This window comes from Danio rerio, chromosome 8 (genome assembly GCF_049306965.1).
Source record: "Danio rerio strain Tuebingen ecotype United States chromosome 8, GRCz12tu, whole genome shotgun sequence".
NCBI classification, from domain to species: Eukaryota; Metazoa; Chordata; class Actinopteri; order Cypriniformes; family Danionidae; genus Danio; species Danio rerio.
Window position 1 is genome coordinate 37777573 of NC_133183.1, and position 26218 is coordinate 37803790.

The window sequence follows — 26218 nt, forward strand, 5'->3', positions numbered from 1 at the left end:
TGGGCCGAGGGGTAAGTCTCCGGCAGGCGACAATCTAGCCGGAACTGGCCCGAGTGTATTTTGCTATCTGGGTGTCTTGTGTTCACTACAGGTTCCAGAGTCGACTCACCTACGACTCGCTCCAGTTTGAAGGCCTCAACATCAGCGCGGGGGAGCTGAAGCGGCAGATCATGAGGAGCAAGAGGCTGAAGTTCTGCCAGCTGAAGATCAGCAACGCCCAGACTGATGAAGGTGAGTTGAGGAAAAGACACTTCAACTGTTCTACGCTAACATTAGATGCGTTACATCAGACACTTCTGGAAGCTGTAAGGTGGTGCTGATGCTGACATGTAGGGATGTTTTGGCTGTTTTAAAAGGCTAATGGCTCTCAAAGTATACCGTGCTCCATAATTATGTGCTGATTCTGATTTTATTTTGCTGTCAGAATACACAGATGATGCTCTCATCCCTAAAAACACGTCGGTCATCATCAGACGGATCCCTGCGGCGGGACTGAAGTCCTCAAACAGAAGATTTGTTGGGTAAGTGCTGTGAAATGAGCACACGCGTCCTCTGTTAGATGTTATATGAAGACTCCTGGTCTGTCCCTGGTGTTTTAGTCACACAAGCTCCTTTGTTTTGCAGACATCAAGCTGGACGCTGGCGTGAACCTTCACCTAGAGCTGATCCTTCACTCCTCTCACTGGAGCAGTTGTTGAAGGTATTGAACAAATGAATAGCACAATAGCAAAACGCAATGTAAAGCACACAATATACGCACACGCACTCAGCTTCTTAGGGAGATTTGAGATTGTTTGAAGGGTTGAGGGTGAAAAAGATTCAAATGTGCAAATGCCTGTGAAACAGACTGAGAATCTGGCTGAGGCAAAGGCGTCAGAGGAGGACAAGCTGAAAGCGGTGATGTACCAGTCCAGCCTGTGCTACTACTCCAGCAGGTGAGCGTTCAGACACTGACAGGTTTGCTTTGTGAGAGATGTCTGAGCTGATTCTCATGGTTCTGATGTTCACTAGTGAGGCCATGAGGCTGCTTGGGATCCCGGGACACCACATTAGGCACTGCCCCACTAATGTGGTAACTGGGTTTTCCAAGCTCACGGTTGCTGTGAACTTGAGCTCTTGTCCTCATCAGTCAGATTGTTTGCTCAGAGTTTGACTGTCACTCCTCAATTCACAGGGCAGCCGCTCCGCGCCGCACAAGCGCATCCGGAAGAGCACAGGGATTCCCCGCAGCTTCCTGTTGGAGGTGGACGACCCAGACCGAAAGGGAGTCATGATAGACGGCAGCGGCCGATACGTCATTCCCATCATAGACGCGTGAGTAAACTGTACTTGGCATAGCCGCATGTTCTAGTGTTTGTCCAAATCTCACATGATGTCTGCTTGTGTGTGTTTGCGCTCGATCTGTTCAGTGAGGCCTATGCTGCTGAGAAGAGAAAGAGGCCGTCCTTCTCCTGCCAGACCGAGCCTTTGCCCTCCTCGTCCTCAGCAGGTGCGGCATCTTCGGTCCGGGACGCCGGAGGGAAACGGTCCCGCTCCCCATCTTCACCAGAGACGCGCGGCGACCAGAAGAGACCACGTCGCTGAGAGACCTTCATCCAAGAGACCTGGAGCCGACGTGTAAATATTGTACATAGTTTATTAATAAAAGATAATAAAGATTATAGCCGCATGAACTGTGTGGACTGGTTAACCTTCACTCCAGCAGTGCAACACACACACACACACACACACACACACACACGAATGAATTCATAAACACAATATCATGAAGTTTTGCTTTAATTTAGGAAAAGAGAAACTCTTCTGGGCTAAAATCTGATGGGTTTTTTTCAGCGTTCTTACTTCAGTCTTTAATGTCAGGTGATCCTTCAAATGTCAGTGTAAAGTGTTGAGTACACTATTAGTGCTCAGTCGTGTTTTTCTTTTTTTTTTTTTTTATAACTTTTTATTTGTAGTAGCAATAAACACAGTACAATGATACCACTTAAGAGAAAACATTTCCCACTGCTTAACATTTTTCTTTTTCACAAACTCTAAAGTAACAGAACACAAAAAATAAATAAAAAAAAATAAATAAATAAAGGTTTCATCAAATACAATATATGAAAATAACAGTAAAATGGTAACATAAATAATATCAATACTAAATTTCCATAGGTCAGAGAGGGTCAAATCTTTATTTATTCATTCAACTTTAGGTTACTATCAACTGTGAATTACTAATTTAAAAAGATGATAAAGAGGGGGCGTGCGATGGGTCGTAAATTGAAAAATGTTTGTTATGTGGATGGGAATTAGATAGTAATAGTTTTATATTTCTATGAAGATTGGATGGAGCAATCTAACGTAATCAGTCCACTTGGACCAGATGTTTCTAAATGTATTAATTTGGAGTCGAAGGGAGAATGTAATTTTTTCCATCACATAGATATTATATACTATCTCTAGCCATTCTTGGGTTGTTGGGGATTCAGGAAGTAACCAGTGTCTTGTAATTGCTTTTTTGGCTGCGAGTATTTAAATATCAAGTAAGTATTTATCAGATTTACATATTTGGATATCAGAGCTTCCAAAATAAATAACTATAAATTGAAAGGGTAGTGTAATATTAAGTATGTTTTCTATTACTCCATGTACTTCTACCCAAAAATGCTTTATTACTGTACATTCCCAAAAAATGTGCCAGTGATTAGGTTCCTGAGACCCGCATAGTCTCCAGCACTTAGTGTTCTTTCCTGTGGTGTATGCTCTTTGTTTTGGCGTGATGAAAAATCTCATTAGACATTTCCATCCAAATTCTCTCCACATATGTGAATTAGTACATTTTGATGTAAATCTACATATGTCTAACCATTCTTCCACCGTAATAATGGCATTACTTTCCTTTTCCCATTTTTCTTTAACATATTCTGTTGAATGGGGTTTAATCGATCTAAATCCTTTATAAAGTTTTGAAATTATACCTTTACTCCCACTGCCTTTGTAGGCATCTATAAAAATTTTCAGTATTGAGTCATCCAGATCTGTTTTAATTTTAATATTATTTTCAAAGTGGTTACGTAATTGAAGGTATCTATAAAAATCAGATTTATCCAGGTTATATTCTTTCTTCAGACTTTCAAAATCTTTCAAAAGGCCTTTCTCTGTGAGTGAGTAGAATGTTAATATTCCTTTAGAAATCCAGGATTTAAATCTATAGTCCATTTGATTTGGTTTGAATTCAGTGTCATAAGCACACCATTGAATTATTTGTAGTTTATCATTCAGTTTGTATTCTTCTTTTATAATGTTCCAAATTTTTAATTGGGCTTTAATCCATAAATTTTGCGTTTTTTCTATGTATCCCCCCAGGTTTTTATGTGCCAATATCGCTTGTAATGGAGGATCATTCATTAGTGTAATTTCAATGTCTTTCCATTTTGCTTGATATGTTGGGTTACATAGGTTAACCAGATATTTAGTCTGGGCTGCATAAAAGTAATCCTTAAAGTAGGGTAAAGCCATTCCTCCTTGTTCCTTTGGAAGTTCTACTGTTTTTAATTTAATCCTTGGTTTTTTCCCCTGCCAAATGAATCTAGAAATGGTCTTGTTCAATTCTGACCAATGTGTTTGGGGTATTTCTGTTGGGAGAGCTTGGAATAAATAGAGGTATCGAGGAAGGACATTCACTCTTATTGCGTCAATTCTCTGGCTAAAGCTCAAGAAAGAAACGGCATTCCATCTGTGTATATCATTTTTAATATTTATTAGTAGAGGATCATAATTTACTTTTGCCAATGTTGAAATCTCTTTTGTTAAATGAATTCCTAAGTATTTTAGTGATTTCTGATCCCATTTCATATTCAATTTGTCTTTTATAGTTACTGGGGGTGTATATTTAAAAGATAGGGTCTGTGTTTTTTGTATATTTAATTTATAACCTGCATAGGAACCAAATTTCTCCAGTAAAGTCATTAGTTCAGGAAGTGAGGTTGTGGGTGTGCTTAAATAAATCAAAATATCATCTGCATACAATGCCAGCTTGTGAATATCTCCATTTATGTTTATACCTTTAATATTTTTAGTTTGTCTTATCCATTGTGCCAAAGGTTCTACATATAGAGCAAATAACAATGGTGAGATTGGGCATCCTTGTCTTGTCCCACGTTGTAATGTTATGGTGTCTGTGAGGTATCCATTTATTTTTATCCGGGCTACTGGTTTATTGTAAATTGTACGAATGCCTTTTATAAAGTTTTCATGTATGCCAAATCTTTCAAGAGCTTTATATAAAACAGACCAATTTACAGAGTCAAAAGCCTTCTCCGCGTCAAGACTGATTAAAAGAGCCTCCATTTTGTTCTGATATATATGATTTAGTATATGTAAGGATCTTCTAATATTATCATAAGTTTGTCTTTGCGAGATAAAACCTGTCTGATCTTTATGTATTAGCTGCGGAAGAATCTTTTCCAGTCTTTTGGCGAGAATGCCTGTGTATAATTTATAATCAACATTTAAGATCGAGATTGGCCTATATGAACCGCATTCTAATTTATCTTTCCCCCTCCTTTGGTAAAACAGAGATTACTGCTTCATTCCATGATGGGGGCATCTTACCCTCTTTTATAGTGATATTGCACGCTTGGAGTAGGCTTGGAGTTAAGTTTGATCGAAAAGTTTTATACCATTCTGATGAAAACCCGTCGGGGCCAGGTGACTTATTTGATTTAAGATTAGAAATAGCGTTGACTAATTCAGTTTCAGTTATTTCAGCAGTTAATATTTTATTTTGTTCTTCTGTTACAACTGGTAGGTTGATAGAATCGAGAAATTGTTCTATTTGTTGGGCGTTCTTTAAATGTGGCTGAGTATACAAGAGCTCGTAATAGTTTTCAAAAGTCTTTTGTATTTCATGTTGTTTGTGTAGTGTATTTTTAGAATTCAAATCCCTTATTTTGTATATTGATCTCTCAATTTGTTGTTTTTGCATCCTTCTTGCTAACAATTTAGTGCCCTTTGGACCAGATTCATAGTATTTTTGTTTTGTAAAATTAATCTTTCTTACAATTTCTTGTGCATATATTAAATTTATCTCGTTTCTGATTTTCTTTATTTTAGTCATTAAATCAGATTTTTTTTCCTTCTTATGTTGTAATTCCAGATCTTTTAGTTCTTCATTAAGGTTTGTTAATTTTAATCGTTTTTGTTTCTTTTCTTGAGCACATAGTGATATGATTCTACCTCTAATGACTGCTTTTAATGTATCCCATAATATGGCTGGGTTAACTTCTCCATTATCATTCTCTGTAAAAAATAACTTTATATCTTCCTTAATTTGAGTTTGAAATTGTTGATTATTCAGCATATTTGTATTTAATCTCCACAATGTTCTTCCTGGATTATCTCTAATATGTATAGTACAAGAGAGAGGGGCATGATCAGATAGGTCAATCGTTCCAATATCACAGGTTTGTACTCTATGTCGATCTCGCTTGAGTACAAAAAAATAATCTATTCGTGAGTATACATCATGGGGGTTTGAGTAAAAAGTGTAGTCACGGCCTGTTGGATAAAGATCTCTCCAGAGATCTACTATACCTAGCTCATTCATTACAATTTTTATTTTTTTATGTAGGGGTGTGAGTTTAGAGTTTTTTGAACAATTCCTTTGCCTTCTATCATTAAGTCAATTATTTTCCTATAGAAAGATAACTTGCTTCCTGGGGGAGCATATACATTACATACAGTTATATTAATATCTTCAACTTTCCCTGTTACTGAAATATATCTCCCTTCCTTGTCTGAAATTTCTGAGAGGTGTTCAAATGGTATTTTTTGCGAAATTAATATTGCTACTCCCCTTCTATGTCCTGATTTGTAAGAAGAATAATACACTTTGGAAAATCCCATTCTCTTTAATTTTTCATGTTCTATTGGTGTAAGGTGTGTCTCTTGTAACAACACTATCCCTGCATTTTCTTTTTTCATTTTTAACAGTATTTGACTCCTCTTAGCTGGATTCAACACTCCATTTACATTAAATGTAATAACTTTAAGATTACCTTTATTCATATTTTTGTAGTTTACTAACCAATTTAATTCCCCTCTGCGTCTCTCTTATTGACCGTAGTGTATATTTTGACATTGCCTCTCTTAAATTATAGATACTAAACTGATACCAAATTAGAACAATTTTAAAGAACATTACACCACCGTAACTAACAAGAACAGTTGCTTCCGGTGTAGAGGCTCGATTCTAAAGAGCCTTATGGGGCTTACTGAGTTTTAAGCCTCCGTAAGGGAAATGTCCACTTTATTCAAGAAGTGGGGCCCTATTAATTGGTCGTAAATTAGTCCAGACAACACAAAAAAAAAAGTCTAACTCCAAAAGAAAATTATCCTCGGATGACAGTCAATCATTAAGTACCGACATTTTCAAACATTATTCGAACGCAATTAGGAATATAACGTTATTCATTCAGATGATTGTTTCAAAAACAGTCAGATAGGATAAAATATTGGTGTGAAAGACATATGAGATCTTAGCTGTTTTCCTGGATTAGATGTATAGAATTCCGTTTTTGTTCATTTTCTAAATTGCTTAAGCTTCTCCTTATACTGACTGCGGGAAGCTTTTTTGGGTTGTGCGTCACCGGCCACCTCTCCGTATCTCTGATCTTCTCCCCGGTCCCGTCGTTTCAGTACCGGTTGCCAGGTGGTTAGTTGTTTAGCTGTAATTTCCTCCTGTTCTATTGCCACGGAAGGTTTCACCACCGCGACCGTAAATCCACGCTTGACCAAGTCTTTCGTTGCCTCCGTCGCACTCTGGTACAGTTGGGTGCCATCCTCATAGAAAACACGCATCCTTGCCGGGTATGGGGTCTGGAATTTTATTTGCTTCTCCTTCAATACTTTCTTGACTTCGACATACTCTCCTCGCTTTTTAAGCACCTCTAAAGGGAAGTCGTGGTCTACGAAGAAACGAGTGTGATTAAAATACACCTTTTTTCTCTGCCAGGCCTTTCGAAGCACTTCTTCTTTCGTCCGGTAGCTCGAAAATTTCACTACTTTTGAGCGTGGCTTTGCCTCCGGGTTACTGGGTTTCGGTTGTAACGCTCGATGTGCTCGTTCAATTCCAAGTTCACGGTCCCGGGGTAAGTCCAATGCGTTTTTCAGCAAATTATTTAGAAACTCGATCATGTCTGTGCCTTCCTTGTCTTCAGGTATACCGTAAATCCTTAGATTATCTCTGCGTGCCCGTCCTTCCTGATCGAGCACTCTGGCTTCCAGATTAGCTTGGCGCTGTATGAGGCGTTTGATTAGCGTCGATGCTAATTGTAGCGTGGTCTCGGTCTCTTCAATTCTTTCCTCAGCCTCTTCCAGTCTATCGTTCGTTCTTTTTAAATCCTGTTTGAATTCGTCAAACTGCTCCATGTTATCCTTTCTGAATTCTCGAAGTTCGTTGAGAATACACCGCAGACTGACCTCGGGGCCCTCTTCGCCATGAGGTGATGGTGTCCGGGAACGGCTTCTGTTTAACGTTACTTGACTTGTTTCAGGGTTGTTTTCCGATACATTCGATGTTATTTTGCTCCTTGTGGTGACCTCTTTCTCCATCATTACTTTAATACTCCCAAAGTTTCACAAAATCAGGTTTTAGGGGGTTATTTTGTTAACCGTCGGCGAGCTCGAAGATTAAGCAGTCATCCTGTCGGTGGCGCAACCGGAAGTCCTCTCTCAGTCGTGTTTTTCATAGTTACCAGTGCCGATGGAGTTTTTTAAAGCGTCATATTCTGCTGGAAACGTTTCATTTGAATGGTAATGTCCCATAAGCGGAGGTCTTGTGAGTAACTTCACAAGTCGGTCAAAGTCTACACCGGTGACAAGCTCATCTACTCCCAGAACCTGCTACTCTCTACCTACACGTTGTCAGCTGATGTTTCAAAACCTCAACACTCGCATACAGAACAGCCTCAGCGTCTGCACCTCTTATCGGCACTAGCTGCAAGTCTACACCCCCTCTGTCCAGAAGTGAGCACAGCCTCTTGGTACCATCCCAGCAAGCATTTTTTTTGGGGTGTTTAAAGGTGCCAACTGACCATCAAAAGTAAAAATGACTCATTTTATCTCGTCCCAACAGGGAAACCACCAACAATAAAGAATGAGTTACTATCTGGTGTCATGGCTTTGCAATTAAAACAAGTTTAGTTATAATGGAGGTCATTGGGGGCAAAAACAGCCACTTGAACAATATGAACAATACATAAGGGTTAAAAGTCTAATAGACGGCTTGGTTAAAACCAGGCTAAATCTAGGCTGTCAGTGAGTGTGCACCCCTAACCCCGCCTCTCACAGTGACCTCACTAGCTCCGCTGAGTGCTTTGTGTCTCAGATTGCATGCAAGTCTGCAGCCAGATACTGCTGGAAGCTAGTCATCAAATACACAGGAACGAATGACTACAAGTGTCAATCTGTCTATTAAACTATCTAATCTGTCTAGTCAGTCTTTTATTATCTTTTATATGCAAAAATATTCATTCATAAAAACATATGTATATATGAACACTGGGTCAAATAGGGTCCGTGCATTTTAAATCTAATAACAAAAATAACCCAATGTTGGTTTTGTCCATATTTAAATGAACGTGTGTAAACGCACGCTTTGATCAAACCTTTTATTCCCCTTGATGATATTGTGCTTTTTTTTTCCCCTCAATGCCCTCCAAAGTTTCAATGTTTGGCCGTGTCTGCCATATCTGTTTTGTTTAAAAAAAAAAAAGGAAAAAAGGAATGCATCGGTTCCTGCATGTAGAATTCAGAAATCTCATGGCATTGAAAGAAAACTTGCAGCAGTTGAGTGCCGAGGTCAAAGGTCAGATGAGCAGGCATCACACCTGATAAACACCTGGGGAAACTGTACAGTAAAAAAACAAAACAAAAAAACAACAAGATTAAGAAATATTGCTTTAATTTGAGAGAGACAAAAAAAACTCTTCCGTGTTAAAATTTGATTTATTTATTTTTTTTGAAATATTTTTTTTTTTTTATTGCAATAGTAACATTACATTACAACAAATACCGATACAAAACTGAAAGAAGTATAGTACAATCAATAGAAATATTACTTTTTGAAAAAAGTGGATTGTAACAAATTTAGAACAAATATAATAAATGTAAAAGAAATTAAAGGGAACAAGAGAGAGAAAAGAAGAAGAAAAATAAATAATTAAGGGCACATAAAGAAAAATTAAATTGTTGCAGAATATTAAATAAACCACATATTTTAGAAGTTTTAATAGCTTTCTTATTGTGAGAGTCTATGATGTTTTTTAAATAAAGAGCTAGTTCTCGTTTAAAAAATAAAAAATTAGGCTTACTATGAGTATATTTGCATTTGTGTATAAAAAACTTTCCAATAAATAAAATGAGGTTTATGCAAAAAGTTGCATTAAGGAATTCTTTTCCTTTAATATATAGCCCCAAAATAACATGACGATAGCTTAAAGAAAAATCACCACAAACCTTTTGGACAATTAAAGAGTTTACATCAGACCAAAAAGATTTAACAGTGGGACACTCCCAAAACAAGTGAGCAACAGATTCAGAAGAGGTTTCACAGAAAGTGCAAGAGATGTCAATGTCATTTTTGAATTTTTGTAAAAATTGTTTAACGGGATAAAACCTGTGAATAATTTTAAAAGATATTTTTATTTGTTAAAAAAAATTTCTGGGGGAGCGACCGGACATACGACCATTTAATATCATCAAATAGGTTGTTCCAATAAGAAATAGAAGAAGGATTTGTGATGATAAGGTCTAAAAATAAAGATCTGATTTTATGATTGGATTTTTTAGTGGAAAAACAAATAGAACCAACAGCAGTAGAATCAGGACTAAGGGAACAAGCAGAAATCAATGAATTATTATTATTATTATTTCTAAAAAGCATACAGATTTCAGAGGAGATGGCCTTACAAACTATATTAAATTCTTTTTTACATATGTCAAGACTATATCTTGCAGTAAAAACAGAGTAAGTAAATAAATTACCATTACTGTCAAATAACTGCTTTACTAATATCACACCGTTACTGAACCAATTATTAAAGAATATCGATTTCCTCTTATACAAAATATTACAATTGTTCCAAATTAAAAAATTGTGTGGCGAGAAATTGTGCTTATAAACAAGTTTCCAAGCCTGAAGCATTTGCTGATGAAAATTGGAAAGTTTGATAGGCAGTTTGTTAATTGAGAAATTACACATTAATAAAAAGTCAATGCCTCCTAATTGAGAAAAAATATAATTAGGAATTACATTCCAAATAGAAGATTGATTGTGGAGAAAGCGTTTAAGCCAATTTATTTTTAAGGTATTATTAAGTGAATCAAAATCTATGAAGTTTAAGCCACCCTTATTATAGGAATTTAAAATAACTGATTTTCTAACATAGTGCGTTTTATTCTTCCAAAGAAATTTAAACAGCATTACATCAATCAATTTACAGGTCGGTTTATCTACAAATAAAGAATGAGCCGCATAGGATAACCTAGAGATGCCTTCAGCTTTTGTAAGTAAAGTCCTACCTTTTAAAGATAAATCTCTTAGTAACCAAACATTACATTTTTTTTTTGTTTTTTCTAATATAGGGTCAAAGTTTTCCTTACATCTTAGTTTTATGTCTTTTGTTATTCTAATTCCTAAATATTTTACATTCTCTTTGACAGGAATATTATAAATAGAGGTGGCAACACATTTTTTAATCGGAAGCAACTCACACTTATCAATATTAAGCTGAAGGCCAGAAGCATTAGTAAAAAACTGAAGAGACTTTAAAGCAATTGGGATCTGAGAGACATCTTTTAAAACAACGCACTATCATCAGCTAACTGGCTGATTATCAATTCTGTTCCAGCGACAGAAATTCCTTTAAGAGGACTTTCTTTAATATGTAAACTTAAAAATTGTGTAGCAATTAAGAACAGATATGGGGAAATGGGGCATCCTTGTCTTACACCACGCTTTAAATCAAATCTGGGAGAAGTGCCATTGTAAAGCCGAATAGAACTATTTCCATTATTATAAAACATTTTTATACAATTACAGAAAAAACTACCAAAACCAAGTTTACGCAGGGCCTGTATTATAAAATCATGTTCTAGGCAATCAAATGCTTTATAATAATCCAAAAAAAGAATAAAACTGTCAGTAGAAATAAGATCTGAATAATCCAATAAATCTAAAATCAAGCGGATATTATTAGATATATGTCTCTGGGGTATAAAACCTGATTGGCACTCATCTATTATACTATTTAGAATAGATTTTAATCTTTTTGCTAAGACTAGGGCAATCATTTTATAGTCAGTGTTCAATAAGGAGATTGGACGCCAGTTTTCTATTAAAAGGGGGTCTCTATTGGACTTGGGTATTAGAGTTATTAGACCCTGACATAAAGTAGGAGGGAGCATTAAATTCTCAATACTTTCTAAAAACATTTTGTGTAAAAAAGGAGCCAGTTTTTTTTTAAATTTCTGCAGACAACCCATCAGTTCCAGGGGATTTATTTTATTTGAGATGATCAATTGTCTCAGCAATTTCAGTAAGACTAATAGGAGCATCACACAGAAGACTCTCTTCAGAACTGATTTTATTTATGTTGGATAACGAATCAAAAAAATGTGTGGCGGATGCCTGACAAAATTTAGAAGAGTATAAATCTTTATAAAATCTGGCACAAAATTCTGCAATTGTTTTGAGGTCCTCAGATATATTCCCGTCAATACGTCGTTTTTGAATAGAATATTTAACTCGCTGCCTTTCTAGCCTAAAACAATATGCAGAGTTCTGCTCACCCTCTTCTAGCCATTTTCGACGAGACCTTATGAAGGCACCTTCAGCTTTTTGTTTATATATATCTTCTAAAAGATGTTTCTGATCTATAAATTCAGATCTCTCTGTGTCGGTAAGATCCTCTACATTTTTATGTGATAATACAGATATTCTAGCCATAATTTGATCTTCATTTTTTTTTTTCGAGTTTTTGCTAATAGACTACAATAATTTCTACAGTATTTGCCAATGTCAAATTTAAGAAGTTCCCAATTGCTACAAAATAAATTTTCTTTATTAGCTTTATCCCAATAAGAAGAAATTAAATAATCAATTTTAGTTTGAACTTCATTGTGTTTTAAAATTGAATTATTAAGTTTCCAGTATGAGGATCTTTTATGTGGGGGAGTAGAAGATATTGGTACATAGATAATAATGGCTTTATGATCAGAAAATAAAGAGGGAATAATATCCGTTTTTATGTTTGATAATTCAGCTGAAGTTAACCAAAAGTCAAGACGGGATTGATTAGAAAGTGAGTTATTGTTCCAAGTGAAAACTTTTTGTAAAGGATGAGTTTCTCGCCACACATCAACAACAGAAAACTTTTGTACAAAAGAAAATAAATAATCATTATTAATACAGGTGGGATGGGGGGCCATCTATCTAATGTGTTATTAAACACAACATTAAAGTCACCACCAATAATTAAATAAGAGTTTGGATATTTAGTTAACATTTTAGATAATTGAGTTTCTAATTTACAAAAAAAAACTTATTATCTTTTGGAGAATTATAACCATAAATATTGGCAATAACATATGTTAGGTTAGCAAACTGTAAAGCTAGTAAAATGAAATGACCATTAATATCACAATCACTAGCCAAAATGTTTCCACTAAAATTATTTTTTAAAATACAAACTCCGGCAGAATGTTCATTTCCATGGGACACCCAAATTTCTGACCCCCATTGTGATCTCCATAAATTAACTTCTTGTACGGTTGAATGAGATTCTTGAAGAAAGCAAAAATCTGTTTCAAAACGTTTAAGAAATAAAAAAACTGTTTTTCGTTTAAGAATGTTGCGTAGCCCTCTACAATTTAAAGAGACAATAGACAAGGACATAAAAAGAAACAAGAAGGATAAGAACAAAACACTGGAAACAGGAACAAGACCTAAGAATTACTACAAAGAGAGAATATCACTATAATGGAAAACCAAATGGTCAAACCTTAAATCGGAAGGGATGAGGACAACAATCCCTTTATAATTAGTTTGAACTGAACTTTTGAAGTATGAGAAAATCAGGTATCTTCGAGGTGGAGAAAAAGAGAAAAAAGAAAGTTTTATAAGAGCTGCAGTCCATACTATAGCACCGCCAAAAAGCAATGAAGATGGATCATATCAAGTCCAAACTTTAGTTTTTATGTAGGAGGAAAAATCTCTGTACCATCCACAAAAGCGCGTCCGCCCACGAAGAACGCTCGCTTGTTCTCTTTTCGAGCTTTTTCAATTATTGGCCACAGCTTCAATCTTTTTGCTCGATCAGCTGATGACAAGTCCTCCGTGATTTTCAAACGATTTTTTGTCAGAAAGTCAGCATCCTTTGCAGCACGCCAAACTGCATCTCGGTAAAAGCGCGATGTAAATCGGAAGAGAATACCACGGCCCTTGCTGTGTGGGTGAACACGGCCAAGACGGTGTGCCACATCAATGACATCAGGAAATTTCTCCTTAAACTGAGGAAGAATCTGTTGGCACACGTCAATAATCTCCTGACGGACATTTTCTTTATCTTTCTCAGGAATTCCGTGGATCCTCAGATTCCATCGACGAGTGTAGGTTTCTAAATGCGCCAGGCGTTGTTCTCGTTCAGTGGAATTAATTTCTTCTTTCTTTGTGCGCGAGTCAATGAAATCAACTCTTTGTTTCAGATCTTTAACCTCGTTGCAGATGAAATCAATAGTTTCCAACACACTAGAGATTTTTTCTGTGTTCTTGCCGACCTCTTCTTTCATGTCTTTGATTATCCGGGAGTTTTCAACTATCAGCGTGTCGGGTAGCGGCGGGATTACTTCCTCCATGAGCATAAGCACAGAATCATCGTTTTGCTCAACATAGTCGTGCATGTTATTTTTCAAAACCCCGACAGCGGAAGCATAATCACATCCTTGCGATTCAAGCGAGTTACAGGCCGTTTTGCTAGGAGAGCTAGAATTAGCAGCTGTGCTCGACACTGTTTTCCCGGACTTCTTCAAATTTTTTCTCTTTTCAGAACCACCCATTACTGTGATTGAGATCCCTTAGGTAGTAAAAAACACAAACCAATCAAAATAAATTTCTCACAATTCAGTAGAACTTCCAAAATAAAGTTTGGGATCGGGAGCCTCTCAAACAAGCGTGTGCTCAGAGCGCCATTTTGACACGCCTCCTCCGTGTTAAAATTTGATGTTCCTCCAGCGTTCTTACGTCAGTCTTTAATGTCAGGTGATCCTTCAAATGTCAGTGTAAATTGTTGAGTGTACCATTAGTGCTCAGTCGTGTTTTTCATAGTTACCAGTGCCGATGGAGTTTTTTTTTTTTAGAGCGTCATATTCTGCTGGAAAAGTTTCATTTTAATGGTAATATGCCATGAGCGGAGGTGTATGAGTAACTTCACAAGTTGACCATAGTCTAGACCGATGACATGCTCATCTACTCCCAGAACCTGGCAGAACGAAATGTTGCAGCTCGTCCGGTCTTCAATGATGAGCCCAAAAGAGGCCACTTCACAGAGCCGGCCCAAGGCTTAAGAGAACTGAGAGGCAGGACAAGATGGCGGGCTGGACTTGGTTAACTTTAGATTTTACACAAATCTCATTGTTTTGTTTTTCACCTAAAATAGTAATTAAAACATCCAAGATGTGTTTTGCCTCATCAAAATGTGGAATTTGATCAGCAAACTACTCATTCTAAGACAACTATGCCTTGGGCTAAATGACTTGGCTTCAAGTACGATGCCACACGATTCAGAAATGAAGGTACAGACTGCACAAACAGATAAACGACATGATGCATCTCATTTCACCACAACTAAAGGCAGCGACAAAAAAAAAGTCAAGTTCTCACGATGATGACATTTCTCATGCAACCCTTTAGCAAGCCTACATAGTATTTATGCCTAAAAGTCACTGCATGGGTAAATAAGAAACAAGCAACACACACACACACACACACACACACACATATATATATATATATATATATATCCATGGGCCACTGTAAAGTGGTTCTGTCATAACGTTTTGAATGAAAATCTGCATTTGGATGAGACACCTTTAGTATAGTTTTGATTTTAAGGCATAATAAAGATCAAATGCAAGTACGAGTGGATTTACATTGAAAATTTCAAACGCATCAAGAAAACCATGTGCTAAGGAAATTTCAAACCATTTGGAACGCACAGAGACGAGCTTTTGTGCAAAAATGAACTTAAAGGTGCCTTTAAAAAAGTGTCAAAGTACTTTTGAAAACAAAAAAGCAAACCCCCAATAGGTGGCAGCAAGAGGCCGCTTTATTTGAGTAAAGCATTGAACGATTCATTCAGCCAAAGAAGCCAATAGGATGAACGGACAGTTGAATCAATCCCTGAATCATCGACTCACCCGAGTCTTCTTGGCGAAGGCCTGAATCGTTCGTGCAGGGAAACGTCGCTGTGTATTATTCAGAGATGGCCAACTGTTCTGCTGTTTATTTTATTATACTTATCGCAATGATTTTACTACTACTATCAATAAAATTAATATTAATAATGATAATATTGCCGGAAGTTGTACAGCGCATGCGTCACGTGTTCATCATCAGCATCCATGACAACCGTCCTGTGGGTGTTGTTTGAATCTCGCTGTGTCGATTGGCATCTGATCTCTGCGTCCTCCGTGACAATTTTTCCAGATTATCGATATTATTGATCGTTGGATACGTCGATTGATCGCCTGCTGTTCCCATCACTCAGGTTTGACCCTTTTTATTACGCTGTGCTTTGTGTTTGTGTTCAGTATGTCTTGTGTTCACTACAGGTTCCAGAGTCGACTCACCTACGACTCGCTCCAGTTTGAAGGCCTCAACATCAGCGCGGGGGAGCTGAAGCGGCAGATCATGAGGAGCAAGAGGCTGAAGTTCTGCCAGCTGAAGATCAGCAACGCCCAGACTGATGAAGGTGAGTTGAGGAAAAGACACTTCAACTGTTCTACGCTAACATTAGATGCGTTACATCAGACACTTCTGGAAGCTGTAAGGTGGTGCTGATGCTGACATGTAGGGATGTTTTGGCTGTTTTAAAAGGCTAATGGCTCTCAAAGTATACCGTGCTCCATAATTATGTGCTGATTCTGATTTTATTTTGCTGTCAGAATACACAGATGATGCTCTCATCCCTAAAAACACGTCGGTCATCATCAGACGGATCCCTGCGGCGGGACTGAAGTCCTCAAACAGAAGATTTGTTGGGTAAGTGCTGTGAAATGAGCACACGCGTCCTCTGTTAGATGTTATATGAAGACTCCTGGTCTGTCCCTGGTGTTTTAGTCACACAAGCTCCTTTGTTTTGCAGACATCAAGCTGGACGCTGGCGTGAACCTTCACCTAGAGCTGATCCTTCACTCCTCTCACTGGAGCAGTTGTTGAAGGTATTGAACAAATGAATAGCACAATAGCAAAACGCAATGTAAAGCACACAATATACGCACACGCACTCAGCTTCTTAGGGAGATTTGAGATTGTTTGAAGGGTTGAGGGTGAAAAAGATTCAAATGTGCAAATGCCTGTGAAACAGACTGAGAATCTGGCTGAGGCAAAGGCGTCAGAGGAGGACAAGCTGAAAGCGGTGATGTACCAGTCCAGCCTGTGCTACTACTCCAGCAGGTGAGCGTTCAGACACTGACAGGTTTGCTTTGTGAGAGATGTCTGAGCTGATTCTCATGGTTCTGATGTTCACTAGTGAGGCCATGAGGCTGCTTGGGATCCCGGGACACCACATTAGGCACTGCCCCACTAATGTGGTAACTGGGTTTTCCAAGCTCACGGTTGCTGTGAACTTGAGCTCTTGTCCTCATCAGTCAGATTGTTTGCTCAGAGTTTGACTGTCACTCCTCAATTCACAGGGCAGCCGCTCCGCGCCGCACAAGCGCATCCGGAAGAGCACAGGGATTCCCCGCAGCTTCCTGTTGGAGGTGGACGACCCAGACCGAAAGGGAGTCATGATAGACGGCAGCGGCCGATACGTCATTCCCATCATAGACGCGTGAGTAAACTGTACTTGGCATAGCCGCATGTTCTAGTGTTTGTCCAAATCTCACATGATGTCTGCTTGTGTGTGTTTGCGCTCGATCTGTTCAGTGAGGCCTATGCTGCTGAGAAGAGAAAGAGGCCGTCCTTCTCCTGCCAGACCGAGCCTTTGCCCTCCTCGTCCTCAGCAGGTGCGGCATCTTCGGTCCGGGACGCCGGAGGGAAACGGTCCCGCTCCCCATCTTCACCAGAGACGCGCGGCGACCAGAAGAGACCACGTCGCTGAGAGACCTTCATCCAAGAGACCTGGAGCCGACGTGTAAATATTGTACATAGTTTATTAATAAAAGATAATAAAGATTATAGCCGCATGAACTGTGTGGACTGGTTAACCTTCACTCCAGCAGTGCAACAAACACACACACATACAGGCATACATGGTTTATGAGGTCAATGTGACTTTTTGGTGGTTTACGGGGACATACCTTTGCCAACATCCTACGAACATAAAACTTGTGCCAAAATTTTTTATTTGAGCTACAAAAGGCAAACAACGCTTAAAAACAGCAATTTTAGTTTCACAACACACTCAAATTAACTATGTGACATTTCACAGGCTTATGGGGACAGACAAAATCATGGTTTACAAGGTCTGTTTACATGTTACACACAAACCTAGCCCCTTCATGGTTTAAAAGGACTGATTAACACATTTTACATATCACACTATTCTGCTATTGCAGTAAGGGTGACAACAGAACAGACTCTGGCTTTCCTCAGCTAGACACCTGCTAAACCCATCTCAGTTGCTAAGGTTCTGCCTGTCACTTCTTAAATGACAAAATACTATTTTGCTTAAAATACACTTTTGATTTAACAATTCTGTAGGCTTATTGTGTTGTATCAGTTAAACAATCTGTTTAATGTACTGTTGAACAATAACCTGAAAAAGACAGCATTTTAACATTAAAGTATGAAGAGTTAATTGTTTAAGGGCCTTTGCTCTTATTTTATAGGACAGTAGATATTTTGAAAGGCAACTTCAGATAAAAAAAGAACATAATTGGCAAAGAACCTTCAACCATGAACAACCAGAAGCACAACTGTACGATAACATATTCATTATTTTATTCTTTTACTTGGCCAGAACACAAATGTTCCCCTCTGTGAACTCTGTGTGGAGTTTGCATGTTCTCTGTGTTGGAGTGGGTTTCCTCCAGGTGCTCCGGTTTCCCCCACAGTCCAAAGACAAGCGGTACAGGGGATTGAATACACTAAATTGTCCGTAGTGTGTGTGTATGAGTGTGTATGGATGTTTTCCAGTGATGGGTTGCAGCTGGAAGAACAACCGCAACGTAAAACATATTCTGGATAAGTTGGTGGTTCATTTCACTGTGGAAACCCCTGATAAATAAAGGGGTTAAGCCGAAAAGAAAATGAATGAATGAATGATTACAGCTTATAAACAAACTAATGGTATTTTAAAATTTAATTAAGTCGTTCAACAGATTATTCTTTTTCAAATTTAAATATTTATACTAGAACACAACATGGTAGTGCACTAGAATACTGTCAAATACAAAACATTGCCACTCAATGACAGAAATAAAAAAATAAACTTTTTTTATTTTACTTTTGAAGTCCAGGAAAACAGCAGGGGAACTAAACATGTATATACATTTTATTATGAAATGCATCAACTATTATCGCTCTGACAAGAACAAAAAATAGATGGATAAAAATAGATAAAAAGATAGATAAAAAGAAAAAAAGATAAAACTAGACATAAAAGTTTGATTCCACAAATTGAATGATACATACAGAATGATATGAACACAAAACAGATTAAAAACTAAATTTCGTAATGTGACAGTAATATAATGTGTTATAATGTGACTAATTAATATCATACACATTTTCACTTTTTTGTCACAGTGACAATATTTGACCATTTTCAAACATGTAAATAAAAAACAAAAAACATGTCTTTTTGCTACTCAACACTGTTGTAAATGTTTAGTCTGAGGGACTGCATTTGTGGGTTATGTATTTTTGTGTGATGGGTATTGCCCAGGCTCATGAAGCAGACGTGGACCTGGACTGTGGAGCAGTACCAGACTGTGGAGTAGTGGCAGACATGGGTTGAGAAGCAGAGGCAAACTGTAGAGCAATGTAGAGACTACCCTAGAGTGATGATGGACTGTGAAGCACTGGCATGGAACAGAAGTGGGTTTGAAAATGGTTAAATATTGTCACTCTGTGACAAGGAAAAAAAATGAAAATGTGTATAATAATAATCAGTCTTTTGAACTCATTACAGCCTTCACGTCTGCTTTTGTCCATGGTCTTCTCATGTAGGTTGTTCTGCCAGTGCTAGAGCCTGAAAGCAAACAAGATGATTAACTGTTAGCATCACTGACTTTTAATAGATCATATCAACTGTTCATCAATATCGTTTAAAAGTCTCTTTCTTGGAAAAAAGGTTAATCCTTAGGTGTGCACTTACACCATGGTTATACATCACACAACTACATGATTTAACAGCAACATATGCGAGTATAACTTTCAGTAGCTGCTTTGAATCATTGTGGACTATTGAAAGTGATATGACCTTTCCATGTAAAGACTTTTCTTAATTTTAAAAAAAGGCAATCAATAATTTCATAATATTCCCTATTATATTTTTCCACTGGAGAAAGTCTTCCGTTTTTTAGTTTAGCTGAATAATAAAAAGGTAAAAACTGCAAAGGTCAATATTATGAGCACAAAAAATAAAATAAAAATATATAAAATTATAAAAATTAAAATTTATTTTTTGATTTTTTTGTCAGCCAGATATCGCAGAGCCCTATTTAAAAATGGCCAGATACAAAAGAGAAAGTGATAAATGGAAGACATTGACGAGAAATGTAGCATAGGAAAAAGCATTTGTGCATTTGCGCTACAAGCACTGCGATAGAAAGTCTGAACGTGTATTGAGTGCTGCTGGAAACATTGCGACTCCAACTAGGTCTGCTTAATCCAGACAATGTGTCAGCATGTTAGCTTTTCTGTCAAATAATTTACCAAAAACAGTGGAGAGTTAGTAGCCTACGCTGTTTTTTCCTCAACATCTCACTTATATTGTTATCAATAGGCTAATATTTTTTGTTCTTCTTTTTATTATTATCATTATTATTATTAGTTACTATTTATATTATCACTGATACTGAAAAGTGTTATTTAGGCTATTTGTGAAGTTCTTAAAAATGTAACATTTAATTATTATACAGGAGGGGGGAACCAGTGAATATTGTCCTCACCACTTAAAAAAATGTGTAAATAAAAAAAAAAAAAAAAAAAAACTAAAAATAAAGGATAAAAGGAAAAGCATGCTCTTCATCATTTTTCATAATCTGATTTGTACATGCTGCTGTGTGTGTGCACTTAGGCTAGACGAGCAGAGTACACACATCTAAAGTTATCTTACTGTGAGCGTTTTAATGGTCAAATAGGTGTCAAAATGCTGTGTTCAGTGATCATTTATAAGAAGCTTAAAGCACAGTTTGTTTCATATTTTTATTCTATTGTACATATTTCCCTTTGCTCATTTACAGGGAGGAAAATAACTGCATATATACAGTTGAAATCCGAATTATTAGCCCTCCTGAATTATTAGCAACCATTTTCCACCAATTTCTGTTTAATGGAAAGAAGATTTTTTTTCAACCCATTTCTAAACATAATAGTTTTAATAACTAATTTTTTATAACTGATTTCATTCATCTTTGTTATGATGACAGCACATACTTTACTATATATTTTTCAAAGTACAAGCATTCAGATTAAAGTACAATTCAAAGGCTTAATTAGGATAATTGGGCAAGTCATTAATATTGACCTTAAAATAGGTTTCAAAATATTTAAACCTGCTTTTATTCTAGCCAAAATAAAACAAATAAGACTTCCTCCAGAAGAAAAAAAAATTATAGAAAATACTGTAAAAAAATCCTGAATTTGTTAAACATCCTTTTGGAAATATTTATTAAAAAAATATAAATAAAAAATTCACAGGAGCGCTAATAATTTTGACTTCAGCTGAAAAATCGTTTTGAATAATCTTGTTTGCAATTATGACAAAAATAATCGTGATTATGATTTTACCCATAATAGAGCAGCCCTTACTGTATGTGTAATGTAGCCTACAGTAGATTATGTGATGTGATCAATTAAAAAATACATTTTCTTTTTTCTTAGTAATAAACATGCTTTTACACTATACTGTATGCTTTAGAAAAGATACAATAGATGGTGAGAAGTATAGCCCCAGGCTGCAAAAATTAAACAAATATAAGAATGAAGTTGTTTAGCCTTTATAGCGCCCTATTAAATTGTGTTGGGGTAAAAAGAATGTTTACATTTCTTTGACTATCATGGCGATGTTATTACCTCAAATCTTAAACGTGCGCACATTGCAAGAAATGAAAATCGCGTCACAGCACACACTACAAAATATTAAGGTTATCGAGTCAATGAAACACATCACCTGATTGCAGTATAACTTGCTTTATCAATAATTATTATTATTTATTATAGGCCAGGTTACAAATATTTGAAAATCTGTCACTACATGCCAAACACTCAAAATAGGTTCCCTTTTGCATAGCTATTAGTGGCAGTTATGAATTAAATAAATGGGCATATCGGCACGTAAGGTGAGTCGCCTATTATTTATCGTCTGTTTATTTTTCTCTGTTCATTTCTTTCACATGCATGCAGAGTGAACAGTCTGTGCTGTTTCTGCTTGTTTAATAGAGCGCCTCCTCTTATAGCCGGCCTATTTCGGTATAAAGGACAAAAATTTTTTTTTTTATATACTGTATGCTATTCTATCCCCTATATTAAACACAGCAAATGTATAATTAAATATTAGAAACATAAATATTTTAAGTTTCTAAAAGCACATTTTAATGTTTAAGCATTGTTTATTGGCCGTCGGCGTCGATGATGTGCACCTCTCAAAAAATGTAACTACAAGTCGCAACGACACAGAGCGCAAGGTCGTGATTTGTTTGATGGTCGTGATTGGTCGGCTTGGCAGCGCTGACAAGTCTGGGGGCGGGACCAAGAGCCGTGCGAGTGGTGCGAGCCCAATAGAGCGATTGTTTACACGTGTGGAGTCCCATGAAGGAGCTCTGGATAGAAAGTTTTGTTTTGTGTTTATCTCATAGTTAAAGTTGTTCCACGTCCGCCGGTTCCAGCCTCAAAATGAGCGAGTTTGAGTCACTTGCATGTTCAGGAAGCGTTTAGAAAAAACAAAACAACAGCGAAGAAACTCAACACAGAGGAACATTAACACCTCACTGCCAACTAGCGTTTTGAAAGTGTTAATGCAGACCAACAGAGACATTGCGCAGAAGTAAAATAAACAGCTACGCGGGTTGCATGTGCCGTGGGTTACGCCGATCATAACGCAGAAGTATAAACCAGGCTCTATAAACTTTAATTTCATAAGTGCATACAATATAATATTAATAATAATAAGACAATTAGCATGTTTATCAGGGTAGACGACATGCAGTGAGTGGATAATTCCATATGTGCAATATGTACATTTAAATCTCTCCATTTTGCTGTAATGGCTGTGCTGTGTTTGACTGGCAATAGCTTTTAGATTATAACCCGCGACCCACTTATTAATATGCAGCCTTTTTTGATTACATGGGGCCAGTTGCACCAGCAGTGTGTAAGTTAAAATGAAGCCTAGTTGTGACTTAAAGGGACACTAATTTACAATGTACGCACTACTAAATATTTCTGTGTTGCAGCATTTCACTCAGTTTAAACCTAACGCTGTGTTCCAACTAAACATTTACCGCAGCCTCCCCCCATGTATAATGGTAGAAAAGAGATGACGGTGAGATTAGTTTACATCGAGGAGCTTGCGATGATCTCCCTCTATTCACAGCCTTATTTTCTTCCTAAATCTCGCATTTCTTTCGGTTTGTGAATGAAGAGTTTAATTTTGTTTCAAGAAATGTTTTGTGTTAACATACATTTCTTTATGACTGGGTTTTTTCTCCCTGCTATTTTTTCTTTAATGTGTAGAATATTTAAAAAATCAAGTTTTATGTTTTGATAACTTTGTGTAATTTGTGTGCATTCACAGCAAATTTTCAAAGAACAGTTATATGTAGATGCATTAGTTGCAGAATTCTAAATCAGTTTAACGATTGAAACACTTTTTATTTGATATTAGGTGATTTAATGCAACTATGTATGGCTTTACGGAGAGCTTATGACCTTACTAACTACGGTTTGCCTTAAGAGCATGTGGTGCAACCGAAGTAAAAACAACTTTAGTTATAAACATGCCAGTAGTTATTATTATTATTATTACTACTACTTCTATTATTATTAGGCAATTTTCTGAAGCAACCCCTGTAACCAATTTAGTGCTTTTGGGTTGTTGTTGTTTTCGGTTAAAGCGCAATGCCCCATTAACACCTCAGCTTCATTAATAGCCAAACATTTTGTTTGAGATGAGGGCAGGGGTATATCTTGAGTATATTTCACAAGCAAGGTTGACAAAATCCCCGGTTATATACCTTTTACCTATAGGCCAACTTCTGGTAATGTAGGCTTATATAGGCTGTTTCTATTCACGGCAACTTATGGACTGAACTACGTGTTAATTAAAATTTCTATATTAGGCTCGTAGCAATTGATATTGGAGTCATGGAATATTGTTTGCATTTATTTTGCATATTGTTTGCAATATCCTACTTTAATAATAATAATAATAATTAATATTATATTAAAAAGTTTTTTCTATTTCTAAATAAATAGCCTACTGTAAATTAGGCCTACAACCATTAATGATTTATATATGAAATTAGAAATGAAATTCTTTATAATATTTGTAAAGGAAACAAATATAGGTCTTATATGTGCCGTTATATATATTTCAATTAATATGGAATATAAGTGCATGTTTTCACCAAAACTATGATAGATTTTTTTTTAAATGTGTGATTGTGTAAAACAAAATAATTTGCAAATAAAATAATGTTGTTTTTTTCTCTCTCTCTAAAGAAATTGTTACCACCTCGTTTAGAGCATCATTATGGGCATTTTACGTTATAACTAATGTGGGTCAAACAATAGATCTGTGACAGAGAAACTACAGGTTTTGGGACACACTCGTCACTACATCGTTCTTTTCCCAAACGACACATTGTACTATGATATTTCTGCCGCGAGTTACGTTGTTGTTTGGGAAACCCAGCCCTGGTGCAGAGCCAGAGGAAGAAGCGTGCTGCGCTTGTGGAGCAGATAAGAAGCAAGAGAAACTTCTAGACCAGGGGAGAGTTTCCCAAACAACGACATATATCTGAATGAAGGGGTAATCTACTGTATTTTAGCCTAATTATTATTTCTAATGTTTACACACTGTGAAATAGGCTAATCCAATCTTAAAAAAACACACACACTAAATCATTTTTTGTGAATTGTTTTTATTCCGAGCTAAATAACATTTTAGAAAATGTTGCATATCAAGCTGTTGGTATCTCCTCGCGGTTGAAATTGGCTGTTATGCGAAAAAAACAAAAACAAATATTAGCTCGCAGGCTAGTTGCTTTTTAGATTTAATTTAAGCCTATATTCAGCTGACAGCGCACACTCAGCCGCGATACAGAGAGAAAAAGTAAATAATAGATTCTTTAATGTAAACGACTAAGAAAAACTTCGGCTATATACTCGGGAGAGGACGTAATGAGATCTAGACTGGCTGTAAAATATATACACCAATAGTAATAGTTAATCAACGCATTTTATTAAAAAAAATCTACTCATTTTAATATTGCGATTTTTACATTTTTTAGAGAATGTCTGTTTTTATTAACTTTTCTGTCATTTATTTCAAATTTGTCATTATTTTATTAATTTGATGATGTTAATATTTTACATAGGCTATTTTATATACACATCTAAAATCATTCAAATTAAGGTTGTGACGATGAGGAAATTTCCCCACCGGTTAATCGACATGTGACAACACCGGTAATACCGGTATCATAGTGGGGGTCGGGGTTTCCTCTTTTCTTTCTGCTTTTAAATAGCTTATAAATGCATATAATACTTTCACTTTCAGTTTTGCGGGAATTGCCAATTCGGCGTAAATTGTTTGAATGGACGAATGTGATGAATGTTAGAATGTTTTTAAAACGAATAAGAAAATAAAATAGCAAGATAAGTAATTAAATTGCACAAAGTTTAAATAAGATTAAACGAATGAACAAGAAACAAATATAAAAGAAAAGCTTTCAAAATGACATTACAAAAATGACAGGTTGACACAGTCTTTAAAAAAAAAAATAAATAAAACATTGTAAATTGGCATTTATCAACAGTGAGGTTTACTTGTTCTTTGCGAGGAATCCTGGCCAATATGTTGACCATCTCTGGCTTAAGATGGGATCTTGTGGGGCTTACTATGTTCCCCATCGTGCTGAACACACCCTCAGATGAGCAGCTTGTTGCACGTAAAGATACTTTTTGGTTACATTTGCTAACAGGGGGAACATGTTTGGTTGTCTTTTGTTGTCCTACCTGACTTCAATTTCTTAATGTATTATTTAGCCTAATGCATTATATATTAATAGCTTAGTCCTTATGAACAATCCGTTTATAAAATAGCCTTATTAACGAATTTATAGGCTAGTGAAGAATAAACCGAATATGAAATATGATCCTTGCATAATGATCACAACTAAACAAGCTAGCACTCATTCTATATATAAACTTTAAATAAAAAAGAAAGAAATGTTAAGAAATTAAACATTGTGTAAAAAATCTAAAGACAGGCTAAATAAAAGTAATTTTATTTAACAGGCTAAAAAAATAATCAACATGTAAATGTATAAATATTTCGATAAGTATTGTTATGGAATATTTATAACTATATGATCTTGCTTTTTTTGGTTATATCGATACAAGCTTTGAGCTCTCTTACAAGCACAGTTGACAGGCGCAGGTGTCTTATGTCACTGTCAGTGGCGGATTACACACAGCATACCCTGGCAAGATGTTTTATTTGTTGCCGATTGGCGTGTTGTTCCTTTTTTAAAACACCTTTTGTTTTTAAAATCCCTC

The 26218-nt window shown here is 36.4% G+C and overlaps 2 protein-coding genes across 3 annotated transcripts; both read left to right on the top strand.

Annotated features, from left to right (window-relative positions):
- The first annotated feature begins 55 nt into the window (after nt 1-55).
- On the top strand, nt 56-2050 carry LOC141375759 (E3 ubiquitin-protein ligase RBBP6-like). Its single transcript, XM_073910708.1, has 7 exons — nt 56-231; nt 425-521; nt 625-700; nt 847-935; nt 1012-1072; nt 1175-1314; nt 1410-2050. Exons 1-7 carry the CDS (start codon nt 171-173, stop codon nt 1582-1584), a joined length of 699 nt encoding a protein of 232 aa, XP_073766809.1. The 5' UTR covers nt 56-170; the 3' UTR covers nt 1585-2050.
- A 12163-nt stretch (nt 2051-14213) lies between these two features.
- On the top strand, nt 14214-17452 carry LOC141375677 (E3 ubiquitin-protein ligase RBBP6-like). Of its 2 annotated transcripts, XM_073910513.1 has the most exons (7): nt 15138-16016; nt 16210-16306; nt 16410-16485; nt 16632-16720; nt 16797-16857; nt 16960-17099; nt 17195-17452. In XM_073910513.1, the coding sequence occupies exons 1-7, from the start codon at nt 15857-15859 to the stop codon at nt 17367-17369; spliced, it is 798 nt and encodes a 265-aa protein (XP_073766614.1). In that variant the 5' UTR covers nt 15138-15856; the 3' UTR covers nt 17370-17452. The 2 variants fall into 2 exon arrangements, with proteins under 2 accessions (XP_073766615.1, XP_073766614.1); XM_073910514.1 differs by lacking the exon at nt 16797-16857 and having other exon boundaries at nt 14214-16016.
- Nucleotides 17453-26218: the final 8766 nt, after the last annotated feature.

Coding starts and splice junctions, on each gene's coding strand:
- LOC141375677 (XM_073910513.1), top strand. CDS start 15,857: ATGTCTTGTGTTCACTACAGGTTCCAGAGTCGACTCACCTACGACTCG. Junction 16,721..16,796: donor CTGTGCTACTACTCCAGCAG/GTGAGCGTTCAG, acceptor GATGTTCACTAG/TGAGGCCATGAGGCTGCTTG. Junction 16,858..16,959: donor GGCACTGCCCCACTAATGTG/GTAACTGGGTTT, acceptor CTCAATTCACAG/GGCAGCCGCTCCGCGCCGCA.
- LOC141375759 (XM_073910708.1), top strand. CDS start 171: ATGAGGAGCAAGAGGCTGAAGTTCTGCCAGCTGAAGATCAGCAACGCC. Junction 522..624: donor TCAAACAGAAGATTTGTTGG/GTAAGTGCTGTG, acceptor TTTGTTTTGCAG/ACATCAAGCTGGACGCTGGC. Junction 1,315..1,409: donor GTCATTCCCATCATAGACGC/GTGAGTAAACTG, acceptor CGATCTGTTCAG/TGAGGCCTATGCTGCTGAGA.